Raw genomic sequence first — 19,001 nt, forward strand, 5'->3', positions numbered from 1 at the left:
TAATAGACGGTGAATATGGGTCTAGGCTAAAACAAGGCTAAATTTGGGCTGTCAGTGAAAATTTAATAGACGTCTAACCATAGCCCAAGAATAGACTAGTCATCAAATAGACCGCTATTAAACGACTACATATATACATCTAATAGACAACAAAATGGCAATCCATCCAAACAAATTCAATATACAGCTTTTATTAAGAAAAATAAATTTTTTAACAACTTGGACAACTTAAGACAATACAAAATGATAAAAGCACAAGAGAATTAATGACAAAAAAATTTTTATAAATACAATACACTTAAATATAAATATTATGATAAAAAAAATCTGGAATTTTTAACAACTTAAGATAATAAAAATATAAAAATATAAAAATGAAAATAATCTTTTATCTCACAACTGTCGTAATTACAGCTTTTAGCGAGCATGAAACGGTGCTTCGGTGCTTCTCAGACGGAAGGCTGCATCCTAAAATTCAGATGATCAGTACCGACTCGTTTTCTTTCAGTTTATTTTCGTGAATTTAAATGTGTGCAAAGAATCGATTCCCAGCCCTAGCTGTCACATATGCTGCTGCGGTCTGCTGAGATTGCTGGCAGTGTTGCCAGATTGGGCGGTTTTGAATTTGATTGTGCGGGTAAAAATGGGCTTGGGCGGGTGGACAAAATTTGGGCTGGTTTGGGGTCAGTTTGGCGGTTTTCAAACATATAAATTACATAGGATAATTGTTTTATAAATTGCATAGGATAATTGTTTAACAAAACAAACCCAAGTATGCATACTGCATCCAATCAGTCATCATAACGTTACTACACACACACACACACACACACACACACTGCAGAGGCGCTGGTGCTGATGTAGAGTGACAAGTTTTTAGCGTGATAAGTTATAACGTATCTGATTTTGAATGTTGTGTGACTGGATATTCAAGTAATCACAATGCCTAAATATGTTAAAGAGTGGGAGAGTGACTCAACTCTCAAAACGTGAATTATTGTGGAGTGAGATGACACGAAGGCTCTATCACTGCAACTCCGAAATCAGAGCACATCTGAATTAATCATAACCGAAACGAAATATGTCGGTTTATACGATCATGTCTTTTTTATCTTTTAAACGTCCAGATTGATAAATCCTTGAAAACCGCGAGACTTGATTAGTTTTGACTGTGCAAAGTTCTGTATTATGTTCTACAATATGAACTTAACAAGAGGCTTCCTCTAGTTCTGTGTAAAATTATAGAGCGACACGAACGTAAGCGCATTATTGTTGTTGTTGTTATTTTTGTAATTGTCGGATTATAATTAAGTATCAATGAATGACACCGTTTTGAGTTGACTGTCATGGTTGTGCGCATGAACGAGTGTGAAATACCTGCTAATTACCTTGCTTTTTCCTATCACTTATTGGGCACTTTTTTGCATTTAAACTGGATTATTCTGACTGCTGACATTGAAATCATGCATGTGTTGTTTCGAGGGTATCGGTTAATTTCATGAGTGCCGTTTTGACAGTGTCTGCTTGCATATTTTATTCATGTTCGGTAGCCTAATTCTCTTTAATGTAGGCTATTCACACCGATTTGATCCGTTTACCTGCGAAATTGATCTTATTTATAATTGATATTATTTTGTCGTCAATATTTTGTTTTAAGGAGTTAAAATGGCCCTTATCAACCTTGATTTACATATTCTATAACACTATTTTGACAGTTAAAGTTTTGGGCGGTTTTTGTGAGCTTTTGGGCTGGAAATCGTCCATCCAATCTGGCAACACTGATTGCTGGCCTGAAACTGCTTTAACTTATATGATTCTGTTCTGTGGACACTGACATTCAAACACCTCAAAAGCACATGGCATTTTTCTTTATGTAAAATAGTTGTATTTTACAGCAGTCAGTCCAGATACCTAAAACACAAAGTAAAGTTACTTATTGATCAAAGTATAATGTACGCTCTGAACGTCAATCATTTGAAATGAAAACATCTGAACGTGAATCCTCTGAGAGGTTTAAGATCAGCATTCTCTAATGCCTAAAATATATCCAGTGGGTTGCAACATCCAATTCCCTAAAGGAGACTGATAAAACATCATTCAATTTTACACATCCAGAAAGACAGCATATACAGATGTACCCAGTTAAAAATTCTACCAGTTTTATTAAAACAAATTTAATAGTGCTGTGTATGAACAAAACAAATAATTTTTTGTATTTCACATTAAAATAAATAAAACCATGCTTTTTTTCCTTTCACATATAGCTATTAAAACAACTATAACTCATATTTCTCCTATTTAGCATGAACCGAAAAAAGTGCATCCACTTTCACTCTTCAGTGGTCTTTAACAGAACAATATGAATAATAACCTAGCCAAAATAAAGAGCAAAAAAAAAAATAGTAACAGTAATAATACTACTCACAGAGTGAGTACTTTATCAATTCAGTGTAATGTTTTCAAGCTTGACATACAGGCTCTCCTATAAACAAGCTGATATCATTTCTGCCAGCAGCATTTGGTCATTCTCTTTGCCTTTAGCTCTACTTAAACTACTGTATATCTCTTCTAACTGGTTAAAAGATGATTATTTATAATGTTTGAGCACTGAACAATAGTACTGTATGCACAAAGAGGAATAACAATATACATTAACAAAAAACAGGGATTTTAACATCCATCCTAAGCAGAAAGCTCTGCAATAGAAGTGAAATAAAATCCAAACAGCTAAAGAAATGCGTATGTAAGAAACAGTAGTACATAAATATTGCTATGTACTTTGTTGCAATGTACTTAATTAAGATGCTTGAGGTAATGTGAATATGACCAAATATAGAACTGTGTGATGCAGACACTCAGAATAGTTTAAGTTAGTTTCACGTTGTTATAGTCGAGATAGAATTTGTTCATAAACACTCCTCTGCCTGAATAAGAACATTTGTAAAGGTCAGCATTGCTCAGTCCTACTCCTGGAGATCATCCTGTTGGGACTAACCTCTGCAGGAAGATAGACTGTATATGTATGAAAACAGAAACATATAACACTTTTAAACAGGTGTTTGAATAGTAAAATCATTTACACAAACAACCATTTACATGACAACAGTGCCAAACACATCCACAATATGGGATTAAATAATCAGTACTACCAGATAAACCAACAAAAAAAAACATCAGTGATCTATAGGCTAAAAACATGGTCTGTTGATGTAACAATGTAAACGTAGTATTGTTAGTGTGCTAACTAATGCTAGCATAATTCACCAGTACAGTGCTAGACAACGCACAGGCGTGCTAACTGACCTTTGCACTGGAGTGTGCAAGCAGCATTGCTTTTTTTGAACCTGGTATCCCAGCATTACCCAAATTTAGCATCACGTGTTAAGTGCTAAATGAACTGTTAGCACAGAGGTCGACATCAAGGGGCATCATTATTCTATGTGCTATGAAAGCCACATCTGCAGAGAATGTAGCGCTTCTGTTGCTGTGAGATCTCTTAGGGTGAAGATATTGAAAGACTGCCCTCTTTTATAGTCTGTGGTATACACCAGAAAAGGGGGTGCTGTTAACAAGTGTAACAGTCTGCTCAAACGTCTCTCTTTCATTCATCGCTTTTCTTCAGCTGCATTGGGGTTTCTGCGAATGACCTGAGAATTGAAGAGAAAAAAGTTTGAATGATGATTACAATGAAAAAGTAGTTAATAGAGACAGATAAAAGATTGTATCACCTGCCATGATGTACAGGGAAGTGGCTCTGCACTGGCGTCGGCTGACTGCTGCTAGGGCTCATTAGCATGGCTCTGTAGATGTTGGACGCCACCACCAGTATGCACAGCAGGATGGGCCCAAATATGGCACCCTCCAAACCTAAATAGTATGCGCCACCTGCTACCGCGAGGCCGGTTAAATACGGATGTCCACCTCTGCACATACAAATAATTATATTAATGCAAATTATGGGAGGGTGTGGTATTCAAATATATACAAACAAGATGAGAACAAATGTTGCTGATAGATAAAATCACATTCTCAACACACATATAAACACACAAACAAAGAGAAATATTCTGGGTTAGTGAATAAAGACAAAATGGTAAACTGTCGCTTTAAGCTGTAATAATGTTTGGTTGACATTCAACCAAATTTGGACAACACAGAAGGACCGCAAAAAAATCAAGTAGTGTATTTTTACAAGTATAAGAAGTCAAACACACCCTGATATATCAGAGTAAATTGCCGTGTCAACAAAGTATGTTGGCAGCAGATGGCAGAAGAGCAGCAGCAGAGCTTTGACTCCCTCCCCCTGTGCCAACCACAAATCCAACACCGCTGGCAGTGCCGCCCAGTACGTCCCCAAAAATGGCACTGCACCTAAGATAGCTGCCATTGCTGCAGAGAGAGAAAGATAGAGAGGCAAGGCGAAAATGAGAATATATATAAATTAGGGGTCAGTACGGATCATAAGTTTAAAGTCTCTTATGCTCAAATCAAAAATTCAAGAATATTGTGAAATATTATTTCAATTTAAAATAACTGTTTATTATTTTAATATACTTTAAAATATATTTTATTCCTGTGATGGCAAAGCTGAATTTTTAGCAGCCATTCCTCCAGTCTTCAGTGTCACATGATCCTACAGAAATCATTCTAATAAGCTCAAGAAACATTTCTTATTATAAACAAAAGCTAAAAACAGAGTAGTCATTTTGTGGAAACCATGATATATTTTTTCAGGATACCTTGATGAATAGAAAGGTCAAAAGAACAGCATTTATTTGAAACCGAAATCTTTTGTAACATAATAAATGTCTTTAACTGTTGATCAATTAAATGCACCCTTGCATAAGTATTCATTTCTGTTAATTTCTTTAAAAATATATACATATATTTATTAAAGGTAGTGCACACAACAAAATGAACAGCAAGGACTGTTTTACACCACATGTAAATAAACAATTCATTTTGTCGCCCATATTTACAGGTTACAGTATTCACATTTTGCATAAGCAGTGGCAGGCAGAGTTTTAACAGTGAGCCTTTTTTTAATGTGATCCTATTACTTCATTACTTCATTAGATTCACAACAGACCATACATATATTTTATTGTAAGATAATAATACATTTCTGGCAATTATTAACAGAAATACTCCAAGACAATATCCAGAAATCTGATATTTTCTGTTCAGAGCCACATCAGAGACACTAGTGAACATGCAGAACATGTGGTGTGAAACATGCTGAAGACAGGAAGAGGAGAGTCTTTTATATCTGTTTGCTTTAGTCTTACCTGAGGGGATGAAGACAATGTTGATGCCAAATATTGTGTGTGTAAGCCAAGTATAAAGTCCATAGAATCCAGCCATCTTCAGAGAGGCATCAAACACACCCCTGTGTACAGAAAACAGTATGAGACAGCAGAAACACAAAGGGCTTTTCTCCCCTCAGTTAGTCTAATACTGACTGGAGTCAGAGTGAATCAGTCTCTCTGTGATAGCGCTCATGAAAATGGGTCTAACAGAACATCTTTCTGCATTCTGGGTGACGGCAGCATCAGCACACACACACACACACACACACACACACTGAGCTCAGGTAAAGGTTTCTACAGCTTCTGCCATTGTCTATGAAGGGAAAAGTGTGACTGAGAATGTAACATGTTTTTATCCAAGCAAATTACATTATGCTATGTTTTACAGGAGAAACCTGGAGTTAAGCATCATGCTTAAGAACACCCCAGTGCTACAGCAGTTTTGTGACCCCATTCATTCTCTATTTTCTGGGTCACCCTAACCTGCAGATGAAACCTCCAAATTTTTAACCTGCATATTATTATTACCTGTCAATTACACTCCATTTCAGTTCCAGTCATGATTTCTGTTAAATGATCTGTTCAAATGGCAAAATGGCAGAGCAGTCTTGCCCTCTTGTGGTGAATACAAAGTACAGTGTATTTTACTGGTGTCAACGGGATACGGGATAGTTCACCCAAAAGTCATTTACTCACCCTTGTGTTATTCCAAACCTGTACAAATTTCTTTCTTCCATAGAACACACAAAAAAAGATATTTTGGAACAAAAAAAACATTGGACCCCATTGACTTTCACTCTATAGATCAAACAAAAAAGTCAAAGTATCTTCTTTTGTGTTCCACAGAAGAAAGCAAGTAATATAGGTCTGGAATGACATGAGGGTGAATAAATGATGACAAGGATTTTCTTTCAGATTTTTTTTTTGGGTGAACTATCACTATAATATCACTTTTCTGCTTCCCTCCTGTATAATCTTCATACAGACTTCCATTGTAAGTGCATTACGGTACACAAATATTGCATTTACTTGTGCAAACTGATGGACGAGTCAAAACTATTGCTTGTGGGGACATGCTTGTATTTTACTTTAACTACCCCTTTAAGGCAGGGGTCCTCAGCAAAATTCCAAGGGGGCTGCAGGATGATTTAAATAAATGCTAAAAAATATAATTAAAATGCTAAAAATAATTAATTTACCTATACCGACATACCCAGCTTCTGTTAATAATATAGTTTTATAGCTACAGTATATAATATTTTTATAGCTATAGCTCTGTTAATATTATATTATATTGAGGGCCTTTGAATATTGTGTTGGATATTGGGGGGTCTTTGAGACAAACCAAAGCTCCACATGGACATGTGTACCTGATGGCCTCTTCCACAGACTGTCCGATAATGTTTGAAGAGGGTCCAGGTTGGGAGAGGGGTGTGAGGCTGATAACCCATTTCACAGGTTTATAGTATTCACCACTGGAGCTCAGCAGGTAAAAAAGTGTGGTTAGGAAAATCACCTATGCATTCAGAGAAACAACAAATATTTAAAACCACCTCTAAAATCCAATTCCATCAATCTGATTGTGTATGTGTGTATTACCAGAGACAGGGCAAAGTTGAGCAGTGCGGTGCCGCTGTGGAACAGTACGGTGAGCAGCGTGGTTGTTGTGGATATCAGCAAGCCCACATTTCGACTCATCACAACCCACAGAGACTCCAATATCTAGCGCAGAAGACAACATATTTATCAATCTGTCAAAGACACTCCCCACCACACAAACACACACTGGAGCCTAACCGAGAGCAGCGTCTCGATATTCTCCTGCACAAATGAGGCGAGGTCCTGCCAGTCCAGTATGTCCCCCAGCCAGCTGTTCTGCTTGTGCATATGTAGCTTGTGTCCACGGTGTCGTCCAGTGTGAGTCACGTTCTACAACACAAAAACACGGGCTGGAATACAACAATAAAAACCAGTAAGTCAGTGAGTGTGTGTAATTGAGTAAGGTTTTGTTATTACCTTCACAATCCAGGACTGATAGAGACGGTCCCACAGTTCCAGAACTTGTTTCTCGATCACAGCCGTGTTGTTTACTTTATCACCCAACATCTTATGAAGCTACAATTCACACACACAAAAACACCCACATAATAAATGCTTATTCAGCTTTACAAAGACATAAAGCATAAAAGGTTAAAGGTATGAACAAAATCAAACTTAATGTTTTCACCATAAATTATTTTTCATTACATTCAGCAGTACACTTTAACAATATTTCAAAGACAAAATAAGTCATTATAAACTTACATATAAAGATGTTAAGGGGATCAAAAAAAGCACTCTAAAGTTCAGCTACTTGCATTGAGTGAAAAATTTAAGGGGGTCTGAATACTTTCCGTACCCACTGTATATCCAAACTATAATACATACAATACTTATTTAATTGCAATTAAGTGTCCAAAAACATTACATTCAGCACAGTTATCTATATTTTTTAAGTATATTATTTCTGTAAGTAGTACTCTTTTTAAAGTGCACTTCTTTTCCATAACGGCGTATTCAAATGACACAAATGACATTTGAGGGCAGTGACACAAGGGAACATTTTCAGTAAATAACTTTCAATCTGTTTCTCACACAAAGCAATCATATTACTTCAGAAGTCTTGGAATATAACCCCAGATTCATATGGATTACTGCTATGGTATATTGGTGCTTTTTTGTCATTTCTCCATTCATTTTATCCGTCTTTTTAAATTTGTTATGAATGTCGTTTCATGTAGTCTTCAACAGTACAGTAAACTGTAATTCTGACCTTATGTGTGATCCATTCTCTCCCATGTTGGTAAACATTTGTGGCAGCAGAGTTTAGAGCCTTCTGGATAACTTGGGCCTCTGGGAGCCAACTACACATCACACACAAACAGTTGATTGTGCAACATTTCTAACTAAAATCCAGTGTATGATAAGTGTGTGTTTCAACTTACTTGGCCCACTCTGGGTGGTTGGACACGGTCTCGTTGATCAGGTTACTGGTGACCTCAATGATATGAACACTCTCTTGGTGCATCTGTGAACAGAAATATCATTGGTGAGAGATGATGTGTATGGCGCGTGGGATCAGTCACGGATCACGTCTGTCACGCAGTGGAATAATCAGCCCAAGGGCAGTGGTTTGGAAACACGGTACCATAGCTGTGAGCAGCAAGGCCATGAGTAGTGTGCCAGTTACCAGCAGGAAGATTATGAAGATACTGATCAGCTTATCCAAAGAGTGCTCCAGCCACACTATCATCTGCAAAGAAATGAAAGAGAGAGAGAAAGAGAGATCAGTTTCAATGAAACAAATCTGATCGTTCATGCAAGTGTGTGACAACACAGAAACCTGCTTCCCTCTGCCAAACCCGAGGAACAAAGTTGTGTTCTTTGGTTCTAAAAAAATAAATAAAAAATTACAAAGCTCACCTCTTTCAGTGAAACAATACAGTTCACCCAACAATGAAAATTACTATGCTTTCCTTCTCAAGCCATGCAATTGCTTTGCGTGAGGAAGAGACAGAAATTAAGATTAAAAATACATTTTTGGGGTGAAGTATTCCTTTAAAAACTTAACCGAGGATCCATGGATCAGATCTGAGCTTCAGAGAAGTTTAGCTATGCAGCCTTATTTGCCTTTTTAGACATAACCCTGTGAAAATATTAATAGTAAACATTCTGTTGAAAACCCGCTCTGACACCTGCTAACCTGTTGGACGACTAAGCAAGACTCTCCACTGAGTGAATGAGCTAACAGCACCACTGATGATCATCTTGCCAGGAAAGGGGTTGTAAACAGGAGGAGGGCTGGCATATTTTTGTTTTTGGCAGGTGGACTCGGTTTCTCTGCTCACCCAGCTTCTTTTGGCCCTGCGGGCGGTACTTGCATGTCTAATCCTGTTCCCTTGTTTCGTTAGTGCTAAATGTTAACATCACACACAAACCTGGTAATGTTGATGACGGATTAGTACAAAGCTTACGCTGTTAAGGAAACTGAAAAAGACTGAAAACTAAAAGAACAGAATTACTCCTTTTCCAAAACTTTAAAGCCTAATATGCAGTTTAAAAGCAATGCTGGCAAATGCTGCAGGATTCCTGAGGGGAGGGACATACTATCAGACCTGAAAATAACTTCTTCACCATCTGCTCCTGTTGAGCCACAGGCAGACTCATCTTAATCTGACACAACCCAAGAGATGCTACTGTACATGGAACATTTACAATCAGAAAACAAACAAACAACAGAACAAATATTCTTTGACAGAACATTCTGAAGACTTATATTGGTGATGTCAGCCAAGGAAGTTGTTTCAGAAGCTAATACAAATTAATACAAAGATTACAAACATTTGAAACTTTGAAACAACATACAAATAATCATGCACAACAGGACATGGAATCCGCGTTTAAAAGGCTTAAATTTGGAACATTATGGTGAACACTCTGTGATATGATACAGAATTCCCATAATGCAGCAATATAAACTTAAAATGGCAGATGACGCTAGAGAAATATACACTTCTGTACAAAAAAAAGTGTGGTTGGCTCATCAAGGCTGCATTTAATGGATCCAAAATGCAGCAATTTTGTCAAATATTATTACAGTTCAAAATAACCGTTTTTTTATTTTAATATTTTAAACTGTAATTTATTCCTGTGATGGCAAACTTGACTCTTCAGCAGCCATTAATCCAGTCTTCAGTGCCATATGATCCTTCAGAAACCAGTCTAATATGCTGATTTGGTACTCAAGAAACATTTCTTATTATTATCATTGTTGAAAACAGGTCATATTTTTGTCAAAACCATGAAACCATTACATTTTTAAGGATTGTTCAGTGAATAGATCGTTCAAAAGAACAGCATTTATTTAGTTAATAACATTATAAATGTCACTTTTAATCATTTTAATTATGGGGTGTGCAGAGTTTCCTATGTAGAGTGCTGCAAATCAGTCACTCCTAAGATTATCACTTCTACCTTAGAGGGCAGTAGGCAGCTCACTAATTCTTGGAGCAAAGCTTGTGTGCCTACTCAGAAGAAAAGCCCTTTACCAAACCCACCCACACCTGAAAAACTCAATGACACCACCAGCCTTGGTCTCAACAGACCAAAGCATCCCTTCACCCAAACCTCCATTCCCACTGTCTGTTCTCGCCCTACGTGCATCTCACACACTCTGAAGACAATCAGCCTAGCACACATCTAGAGCTGTGGAAGAGACCGTGGTGGACTTTCTCAGGGTTTTGTTCTGCATTTCTTCTGACAGTTAGTATGTCAGTATTTCAATCACATTCAGAGTCACACGCTCCTTTCCACAGCACAAAGTGCCACACAGCAGGAACAGCCATAAGCCAGTGAGCTAAGCAGAGCTCAAAGATGAATGGGTGAAGTGGAGAGGGGGGGAGCATCACTCTAAATCGTTTAATGGGAGCGCACACTGTCATTCTTTCATTCTCTTCCCCTTTATTTTTTCTTTCTCTCGTACACCTGCCAGCACAAATGATTTACCTGCTTGTTAAGCCAATGCCAGAGCTTTGAGGAGAGAGACAGAGAGACAAACGGTTATTAGAAACAACCAATCAGTATGCAGGAAAGCAGCAAACATCAACGTGGTTTGAAGGCAAAAACAGACCAGACACTGAAGTTACAAGAAGAGATTCATATTGAGCAAGACGAGGTGTGATGTGGTGGGCTTTATCAGGAAAAAAGTCAGATCTGCTATGATTGTCCTCTTGTGAGTGTCTTCATCTTTTTCTTTTTTTTACCTCCTTTCATTCTTGTGAACAATATGATGGTGATATAACGGTATTGTAAAATATATATATATATATATATATATATATAAACACAGGGTAAAATTAGAAAAGAGCTCCGATCGCATCAGTGAAACACTGTTTGTTTGTTTTCTTTGCTTTGCTACGGATTCATTTTTAAATAAGACAGTATGATGCAGGCTTTTCAGAGAGACTGAACGTAAACGATGATGCAGTGCTGAGTCTGACTAGAGTGGATCCAACAGTAATGTCGCAACAGTGTGAGTAAACGTGCTTTTACCACTATTGCATTGTCTGTTCCAGAACGTTTGATATATAATGAGTATTTATACGTTTTCAACCCAAATAACCCATGTTGTTTTCAGAGTACGTCACAGCAGCATCCATCTGTTATTTTAATAAGCGAGACTGTTAGCCAATCACAGCAGTGGACATTTACTCGCGAGTCTTGAAAGCCCACCTATAAAAACAGACCGTTCTGCAGAGAGCCTCAAAAACAGGATAGGCCATTTTCTATTACTTCTAAATGTTTTTTTTATGTAAAATCACACTAACATTATAAGTGAACCTCAGAGAACATTATAAAATAATAAAAAATGGAGTTCATGACCACTTTAAAATAATAAAAAAATTTTGCTTTGCAGCCTGAAATGAAGACAGACGCATTTTTTGTTTTATCCAGCTATATTGACTGCAAGTGCAACTTGTAACATCCAAGTGAGAGATATAACACCAACATGTCAGAAACAAATCAAAAACCAGAATCACCGAGTTGGAAAAAGTATCACCCCCTTGTGTCCGAATTTTGTTGAACCACCTTTTGCTTTAATTACAGCCTTTAGTCTGTTGGGATATGTCTCTATTAACTTTGCACATCTAGACTTTGCAATATTTGCCCACTCTTCTTTGCAGAACTGCTCAAGTTCAGTTAAACTTGATGGTGAGCATTTGTGGACTGCAGTCTTTCAAGTCATTCCACAGATTTTCAATGTCTAGGCCAGGGGTAGGCAAGTTCGGTCCTAGAGAGCCACATCCTGTAGAGTTCAGCTCCAACCCTAATCAAACACACCTGAACAAGCTAATCAATGTCTTCAGGATTACTAAGCTATAGGCAGGTGTTTTTTTCCCCCCCAGAGTTGGAGCTGAACTCTGCAGGACTGCGGCTCTCTAGGACCGAACTTGCCTACCCCTGGGCTAGGCCATGCAAGGACATTCACCTTTTTCTCCTTTAACCAGTGTGCTCAGTTTTGCTGTGTGCTTTGGCTCATTGTCATGTTGGAAGGTAAAAAGACAACTTTTTTTCGTTTTCAACTCCGTCCATTTTTCTTCTATCCTGACAAGTGCTCCAGTCCCTGCTGCAGAGAAACACCCCCATAACAGGATATTACCACCTCCATGCTTTACCGTAGGAATGCTGTTATTTGCATGGTGAGCTGTATAGGATTCTGTCAGACATAGCGTTTGTTGTTGAGGCCAAATTATTAAATTTTAGTTGTGACTGAATGTGGCCTTTCTTGAGGAGTGTCTTTTTTCTTGCAACCCTCCCATACAAGCCACATTTGTGGATAATTTGTGATATTGTTGTCACATGCACACAATGACCACTCTTTGTCATGAATTCCTGCAACTGCTGTAACTGTAGGCCTCTTGGTCCTGATCCAGGAAGGGTCTTGTGTTGTACCAAATACCTTCCACTTCTTAATAATAGACTTCACTGTGCTTCTAGGCACTGATAAAGCCGTTGAAAATGTTTTGTATCCATCTCGACCTGTGCCTGTCCACAACTTTCTCCCAGAAATCTTTTGACAGTGCCTTGCCACCCATTGTTTGCTTCAATTGCTCTGCTTACCAAGGCCTAAAATGCTCCAAGAAAGCTGAGCTAATCAAAATGACCACAGCTGAAAGTCAAATGGCTTTGTGTGCCATTGAGAAGGTGATTAGCTCCACCTGATTGAGTTTACAAGTCATTTAGGAGGGTGCGATTCGGTTTTTTTTTTTTTTCTGACATGTTGGTGTTTTATCTTTCACTCGGATATTATAAGCTGCACTGACTAAATACAGCTGGATAAAACAAAAACGGTGTCCGTCTTCATTTCAGGCTGAAAAGCAACAGAATTGTATTATTTTAAAGGAGGGTGATTCTTTTCTATACCCACTGTGTGTAGTTGTTGTTTTGAGAACACATTTTGTTTTGTTGTTTTAGTTTATGTCATATTTAGGTGTTTTTACTTTGCACATGTCTCAAAAACAAATACAAATTATTTTTGTTTGTAGTATATTCATTCTGGTGACTTAATGAGATGAATATTCCACATGCACTATTGTTCAAAAGTTTGTGTCAGTATTTTTCTTTTCTTTTCTTTTTTAAGTAAAGATGTGTATCGTTACAAAAGATTTCTATTTCAAATAAATGCTGTTCTTTTGAACTTTCTGTTGATCAAAGAATCCTGAAAAAGAAAAATGTTTTTCACAAAAATATTAAGCAGCACAACTGTTGATAATAATAATGAATATTTTTTATTCAGTTTTGCCAACACACATTTTATTGCAATAGTATTTCACAACGGTACTGTATTTATGATCAAATAAATGCAGCCTTGCAGACTTCAAAAACATTAATCTAACCAACTCCAAACTTTTGAAAGGTGGTGTATGTGCAGTCACATGGCATTCATGCATCTTAAATTTCTCAAACTTAGAAGACACATGACTCACAGCAAATGTATGTCTTGGATTGCTTGTGTAACTTATATCATTGAAGGTCAGATTATATTTCTAACAATTTTACTGAAGTCGTGTATTATGTTTTATGTTCTCAAGCTAATTTTACTCTCATTTGCTTTTTGGTGAGTGATAATTTTGGACCCTGCATGTTTTCAGTACATTTGCTCACAAGAGCATGTGTGACTTAACATGGGAAAGAATGAGAGAAGGCAAAACTAAAGGAAGACACTGGGTTACTCTACTGGATTACTATGGGGTCAGGGAGGAGTGGGCAAATGCTTTCTTAGAGGTGTAGGATTTCGTCCAGCCTGACTGCAACAGTGCGTTTTCATTCTCTTTAGACAGTCCAAAAGATCAAACCCATTAAATTAAAAGTGACATTGTGAAACTGTGGGCACATTTTTGGGCTTAAGTTGACTTCATCATGTCATAAACCTCAAACAATAAATGGAAAAAACAAAAACTACCAAACTAGAAATGCAACATCACTGAGCACAGACTAAAAATAGTTACTCTTGATTTGATCTGAGCACTTGAGCTGATTTGAGAGACAGGAAACATGTTCCAACTATTAGGTTAATAACATTTTCTTGTAGAATTACTCGTTCTCATTGAAAACAGATTCTGTTGAATATTTTATTTTGTTCCCAAATGCCTCTACAAGTAATGATATAAACAGAAACATCCACATCTGACCTTCATAGCTTTTATGCGGTCAGCTATGAATACTTCTTGTCTTAGTTGTGTGAGAAAAAAAGAGAATTAGCAAGCCACAACCACATTCAGTTCCTCTTTGTAATCACAGATCCCTGTCACCTCCAAAAATAAATGTGCACATGTGGCGACAACAACCAGCAAGCAAGTGTTTTGAAGGACAGTGGGTCAGCAGACAGGCGAGTGCTTTTGTGTGTGTGTATCTATATAAGTTATTACCTTAGTGTCGACTCGAAGCAAGAACTGAGCTAGGCCTTTGATCGGTCCAGGCAGCACAGCATCCTGTCTGTCTTTCACAAACTTCTCAGAAGCGGCCCACCATTTCACTAGAGTCTGCCCAATGAAGTCCTTCATCCCAAAATGGACAACCATCTTCTTCAGGACCCAAACTGGAAAATATAACATCCATTCATGAAAACATGCATACTATCCTTAACTTGTTGACCTTAGGACCATGAACACAAAATTTACCGCCAACAGGGATGGCCAGTAACTGTAAGATCCAGAGGTTGAGCCAGATCTGCACCAGCACTATAGCCCACGCGAGCAGCACAAAGTAAATGTCACTGGCCTTCCCTTTGGGCTGGATACCCCTGAAATCTAGTCTGCTACGCCGCCGGGATGAAGGAATGCTAAAGAGTCCCTTTGGGGAGTCCATCGAGTCTGTGAGGGAAAGGAGAAATCTTCTTTACTAATGATGATAGAATTGTTGTTACCATACTGGAATTTCTAAACCTCAGTACAATACCTTGAAGAATATCGGCATTTGATACATTTTTAGGTACCACAAGAAAAAAATGGTCACAACAAACAAAAAATTGCATAACATTCAATCAGTATCGGAGTGAATTTATTTTTGATATAAAATAAATAAAGTATTTATTTATAGTATTTATACCATAAAGTATTTTTTACCAACTGAAACTGTCTGAAATTCCTCAGGTCTGATAGCTCTGAGTGGAATTCTATAGAAATAATAACAATAATGAGACAGAAATATATTACTATTATAATATAACCACTATAAAAAATATTTCATAAGTATGATTAATTATTTTACTGTACACTGCAGTAGTACAATTACAATAAAGAGCTGGCGGAAAACTGCAAGGAAGACTTTTCTTTGTCTAAGTTTCTATGACAACTGGTTTACAAAGGCTTCTCAGCACAAATCTAGTAAAATCCTGTATTCATGTGTTCACAGAAATGTCTGAAATGATATGATTATGAAAATAAAATGTAACTGGAGAATACTGCGCTCCCAACATGCACGTTTAACTCACAGCAAATGCAGAGATTGTTGCATTCACTGTGAAACAAACAGCTCTGAGACATTAAAAACTCCGGATCATGAGCTTCTCACGTGTAAAAGAAAATAGTGCCGCGCTTCACTCTGAAACATGCAGCAAAACAGACTATATAGTTATTAAATTTAAATATACACACTGCTAAAAGTCAGTCATAACCTGACCCACAGAGAATCTTGCACATTTAAATAATTTCTGCAGAATCCCACAGATTTTCCCTCAAAAGGGGAAACAGCTCTGCAAATAACTTCAAACAGCTACATGACAAAACTGGTCTGTTATCTTTTTTGTGTCACCTCTGCATTGTTCTTTGGTGCTCTTCTCTTCCTGTATCTTTTCAGCATGGCTGAAGTTACTGCAGGAGATTGCCATGAAGATTGTATTAGCAGCAAAGGACAGCACCTGACCAGAGAGCTCACCTATACAGAGAGAACAGAGGAGTAAAGGTCAGAGGACATCAGGGACAGAGGTATAACATGTGAGAGCTGGAGCCTCAGCCTCTTCACCTTTCCCTGGTACAGTAGGCTTCTCCTGAGAACCCACTATTAGCAGTAACACCACCACCACAAACACAGGAACACGCCAAGACCCTGTCAGAGAAACTGGGGAAAAAGACAACATTTTTAGCATTCCTTCATTGACAGGATTTAGGTCAATGCTAAATATAAAAAGAGTCATTCACCGTTTCAAAACAGAAAGGTCTTACCCAGGTAGAAAATAAGTGCTGTCCATACGGGCACAGACATTGTACGCAAGTAACCTTCCATGCCAGGTGTCCACTTAAACGCCACAGCCAACACGTAGCCCACAACTAAAGTGCCAACCTGAGAAAGAGAACGACAGAGAACACATGGGCATCTCTGGTAACCACTGTGCCTGCACCAAACATTTGCCACCGATCTATTTATAATCACAAAAACCCTCAGTATGTTCGCAGCTCTCATAGGCACTGCGAGGGTGTATCAACAGACACTTCAATTAAGTGGGTCAAAGGAATTGTTCTACCAAATAAGAAATTCTGCCATAAATTACATCATAAGTATCAAACAATTATATTGTTTTTTTTCCCTTCCCGTTCCTTTAAAATACAGTCAGTTCCACTGCCATCTTCTTGAATAAATCAGCACCTTAGTGTTTTCTTGTTATGAGATGATCGCAAGGTTCTGCTGGATGGTGCTTTTGTGGCTGATGACAATTTGGACTAAAAACAGACATCACATGACCTGTAAGAATTAAATTAAGCACTAAAGGGAAGTAAAAAAAAAAAAAGGTAATTCAATTGAATGTCAGGGTGAAATTTAGTCCTGTAGAGTTCTTGTAAATTTTAGAAGAACTTAAAATACGTCTTATGATCTATCTGGCCTGTGTGTGTAGCCTAAGGGACATATTTTCAGCATCTTGGGATGTCATGCTCCAATTCCCATTCATATATTTAGCATGAGTTCTAGATATGTTGACACATCACATGGCCAGTTGTGTTAATGAAGACTTTTGTATACAAATATATTTGCACGTGGTTAGTTTGTCCAAAGCCAGACATGGTCATACAGGGGTTGGTAGATAAATACATGATTCTCTGATGGATGAAAGAGAGGCGCAGACAAAATGTGACACCCCATGATGATGGGGCTCCACACTCACAGAAAATGATTTAGCCGCACTGGGGAGAGTCACACTTGACTCTGAACACTATAAGATATATACTACACTGCATATTACACTAGCAAACATTGTTACACAATATACAGTTATGAATGTTACAAAAGTTTCACTACTAAATATTAATAAATATACATAAATTCTCGAATTATTCTGTTATCCATGTAGGAGTGAAGTTCTAAGTCCCTGTCCCACAACCACTATAGCACCTGTGCATTGTCTGACAGGAGGCGTGTCTCTGTCCCATTCACATGTCATTATACACAGACAGAACTCACCCACGCCGCACTGAAACAATCCAGGCCGAGACAGATGACAGTACAGACGTGACTGAGGATCACCTGCATGCCAATGACGCTCCAGAACAGATATAGGAAATAAAGCAGGGGTACACCGGCCCCAACTGCCAGCAGTACATTGAGCCGATCTACGACCAGTCCGCCCAGAGTCTCCACCCCGTAGTTCACGCACCACACCGGTACCAACAGAGTCCCAACCACTATCGGTGTGCCGCTGTCCTGCAGGCTGCTGAGCCAAGAGCGGCCGAGGCGGGCGAGCGAGTATTTGAAGGGGTGCAGGAAAGTGCCGCACAGCACTGCCCAAAGCAGCGGCCGTAGAAAAGCCTCCAGGATGAAGTAGACCAACACGGCTGCTCCGCAACAGATCGCCACGAAGATCATCGCTCCCGTGTTGTAGAAGGCCTGTTTGATGTTTTTGTCGAACTTTAGGGACGACTGCTGGCTTAGTAGTTGGCTCACCATCCCGACCGCTGGCTGAACGGTCTCGCTGAACGAGACGTAGTGTGGCCGGGTTGTGCGCGGGGTGTCCGGCTCAGTGGCCGTGCCTGGACCCGGGTCCTCTGTGTCTGCCATGGTCGCTGGCGTCGCTCCGCTTCCGTCCGGAGGATCCACCACATAAGGAACTGCGGGCTGGGCAAAGAGGGACGTCACGTGTCGGATGAAGTCTGGGAAATGTAGTCAAGTTGCAGTGTATTTCAGCCTAGCAGACGCTGACTTTTCTTGATATGACTTTAGTAAGATACAAGGTACTATGCTATTCCGAATGCCGTAGACGCAAGTATTTTTTAATGTAGTGGTGCTGATGGTTCGTTATCCTGTTATGGGATAATTCACACCAAAAATGTAGCCTACTCACCGTTCCAAATCTGTATGACTTACTTTCTTCCATGGAACATAAAATAGTTATTTCAAGAAATGTTTTATTTTTGGTTCATATAGTGGAAGTCTATGTAGCTATTTAGTTAATAATGCTCTTCAAAAAATCGTGTGTGTGTGTGTTCAGAAGACGAAAGTCAAACAGTAGCCTATTTTGCCAGTAGTCATTTTGTAGTTTGAAAAGTCACAAAACGAAGGCAAAATGCTGCAAAAATTATACTCTTATAATAAAGCATAATAAGTATGAATTGTATATAGTATACTAGAATAGAATACTACTATTTCTGCCATATAAAGATAAGA

General features: G+C 38.4%; 1 protein-coding gene across 1 annotated transcript; it reads right to left on the bottom strand.

The window, feature by feature from the left end:
• Window positions 1-2,403: 2,403 nt before the first annotated feature.
• LOC107593683 (transmembrane protein 245-like) lies at window positions 2,404-18,618 on the bottom strand. Its single transcript, XM_016283529.1, has 18 exons — window positions 17,802-18,618; window positions 16,571-16,688; window positions 16,371-16,466; window positions 16,161-16,283; window positions 15,029-15,220; window positions 14,777-14,946; window positions 10,854-10,877; window positions 8,497-8,601; window positions 8,294-8,376; window positions 8,122-8,212; window positions 7,326-7,424; window positions 7,107-7,238; window positions 6,909-7,031; window positions 6,680-6,825; window positions 5,289-5,389; window positions 4,215-4,389; window positions 3,729-3,923; window positions 2,404-3,647 (listed from the first exon to the last, which is right to left on the bottom strand). The coding sequence occupies exons 1-18, from the start codon at window positions 18,393-18,395 to the stop codon at window positions 3,602-3,604; spliced, it is 2,613 nt and encodes an 870-aa protein (XP_016139015.1). The 5' UTR covers window positions 18,396-18,618; the 3' UTR covers window positions 2,404-3,601.
• Window positions 18,619-19,001: the final 383 nt, after the last annotated feature.

The sequence above is a fragment of the Sinocyclocheilus grahami genome, unplaced genomic scaffold (assembly GCF_001515645.1).
Source record: "Sinocyclocheilus grahami isolate Dianchi unplaced genomic scaffold, SAMN03320097.WGS_v1.1 scaffold175.1, whole genome shotgun sequence".
Classification (NCBI taxonomy): Eukaryota; Metazoa; Chordata; class Actinopteri; order Cypriniformes; family Cyprinidae; genus Sinocyclocheilus; species Sinocyclocheilus grahami.

Bases quoted from the DNA above. Each gene is read 5' to 3' on its own strand.
- LOC107593683 (XM_016283529.1), bottom strand. From the start codon at position 18,395: ATGGCAGACACAGAGGACCCGGGTCCAGGCACGGCCACTGAGCCGGAC. The intron at 6,826-6,908 runs GTAATACACACA...CTGAATGCATAG, and splicing joins TCAACTTTGCCCTGTCTCTG to GTGATTTTCCTAACCACACT. The intron at 4,390-5,288 runs GTAAGACTAAAG...CTCTCTCTGCAG, and splicing joins CATTGTCTTCATCCCCTCAG to CAATGGCAGCTATCTTAGGT.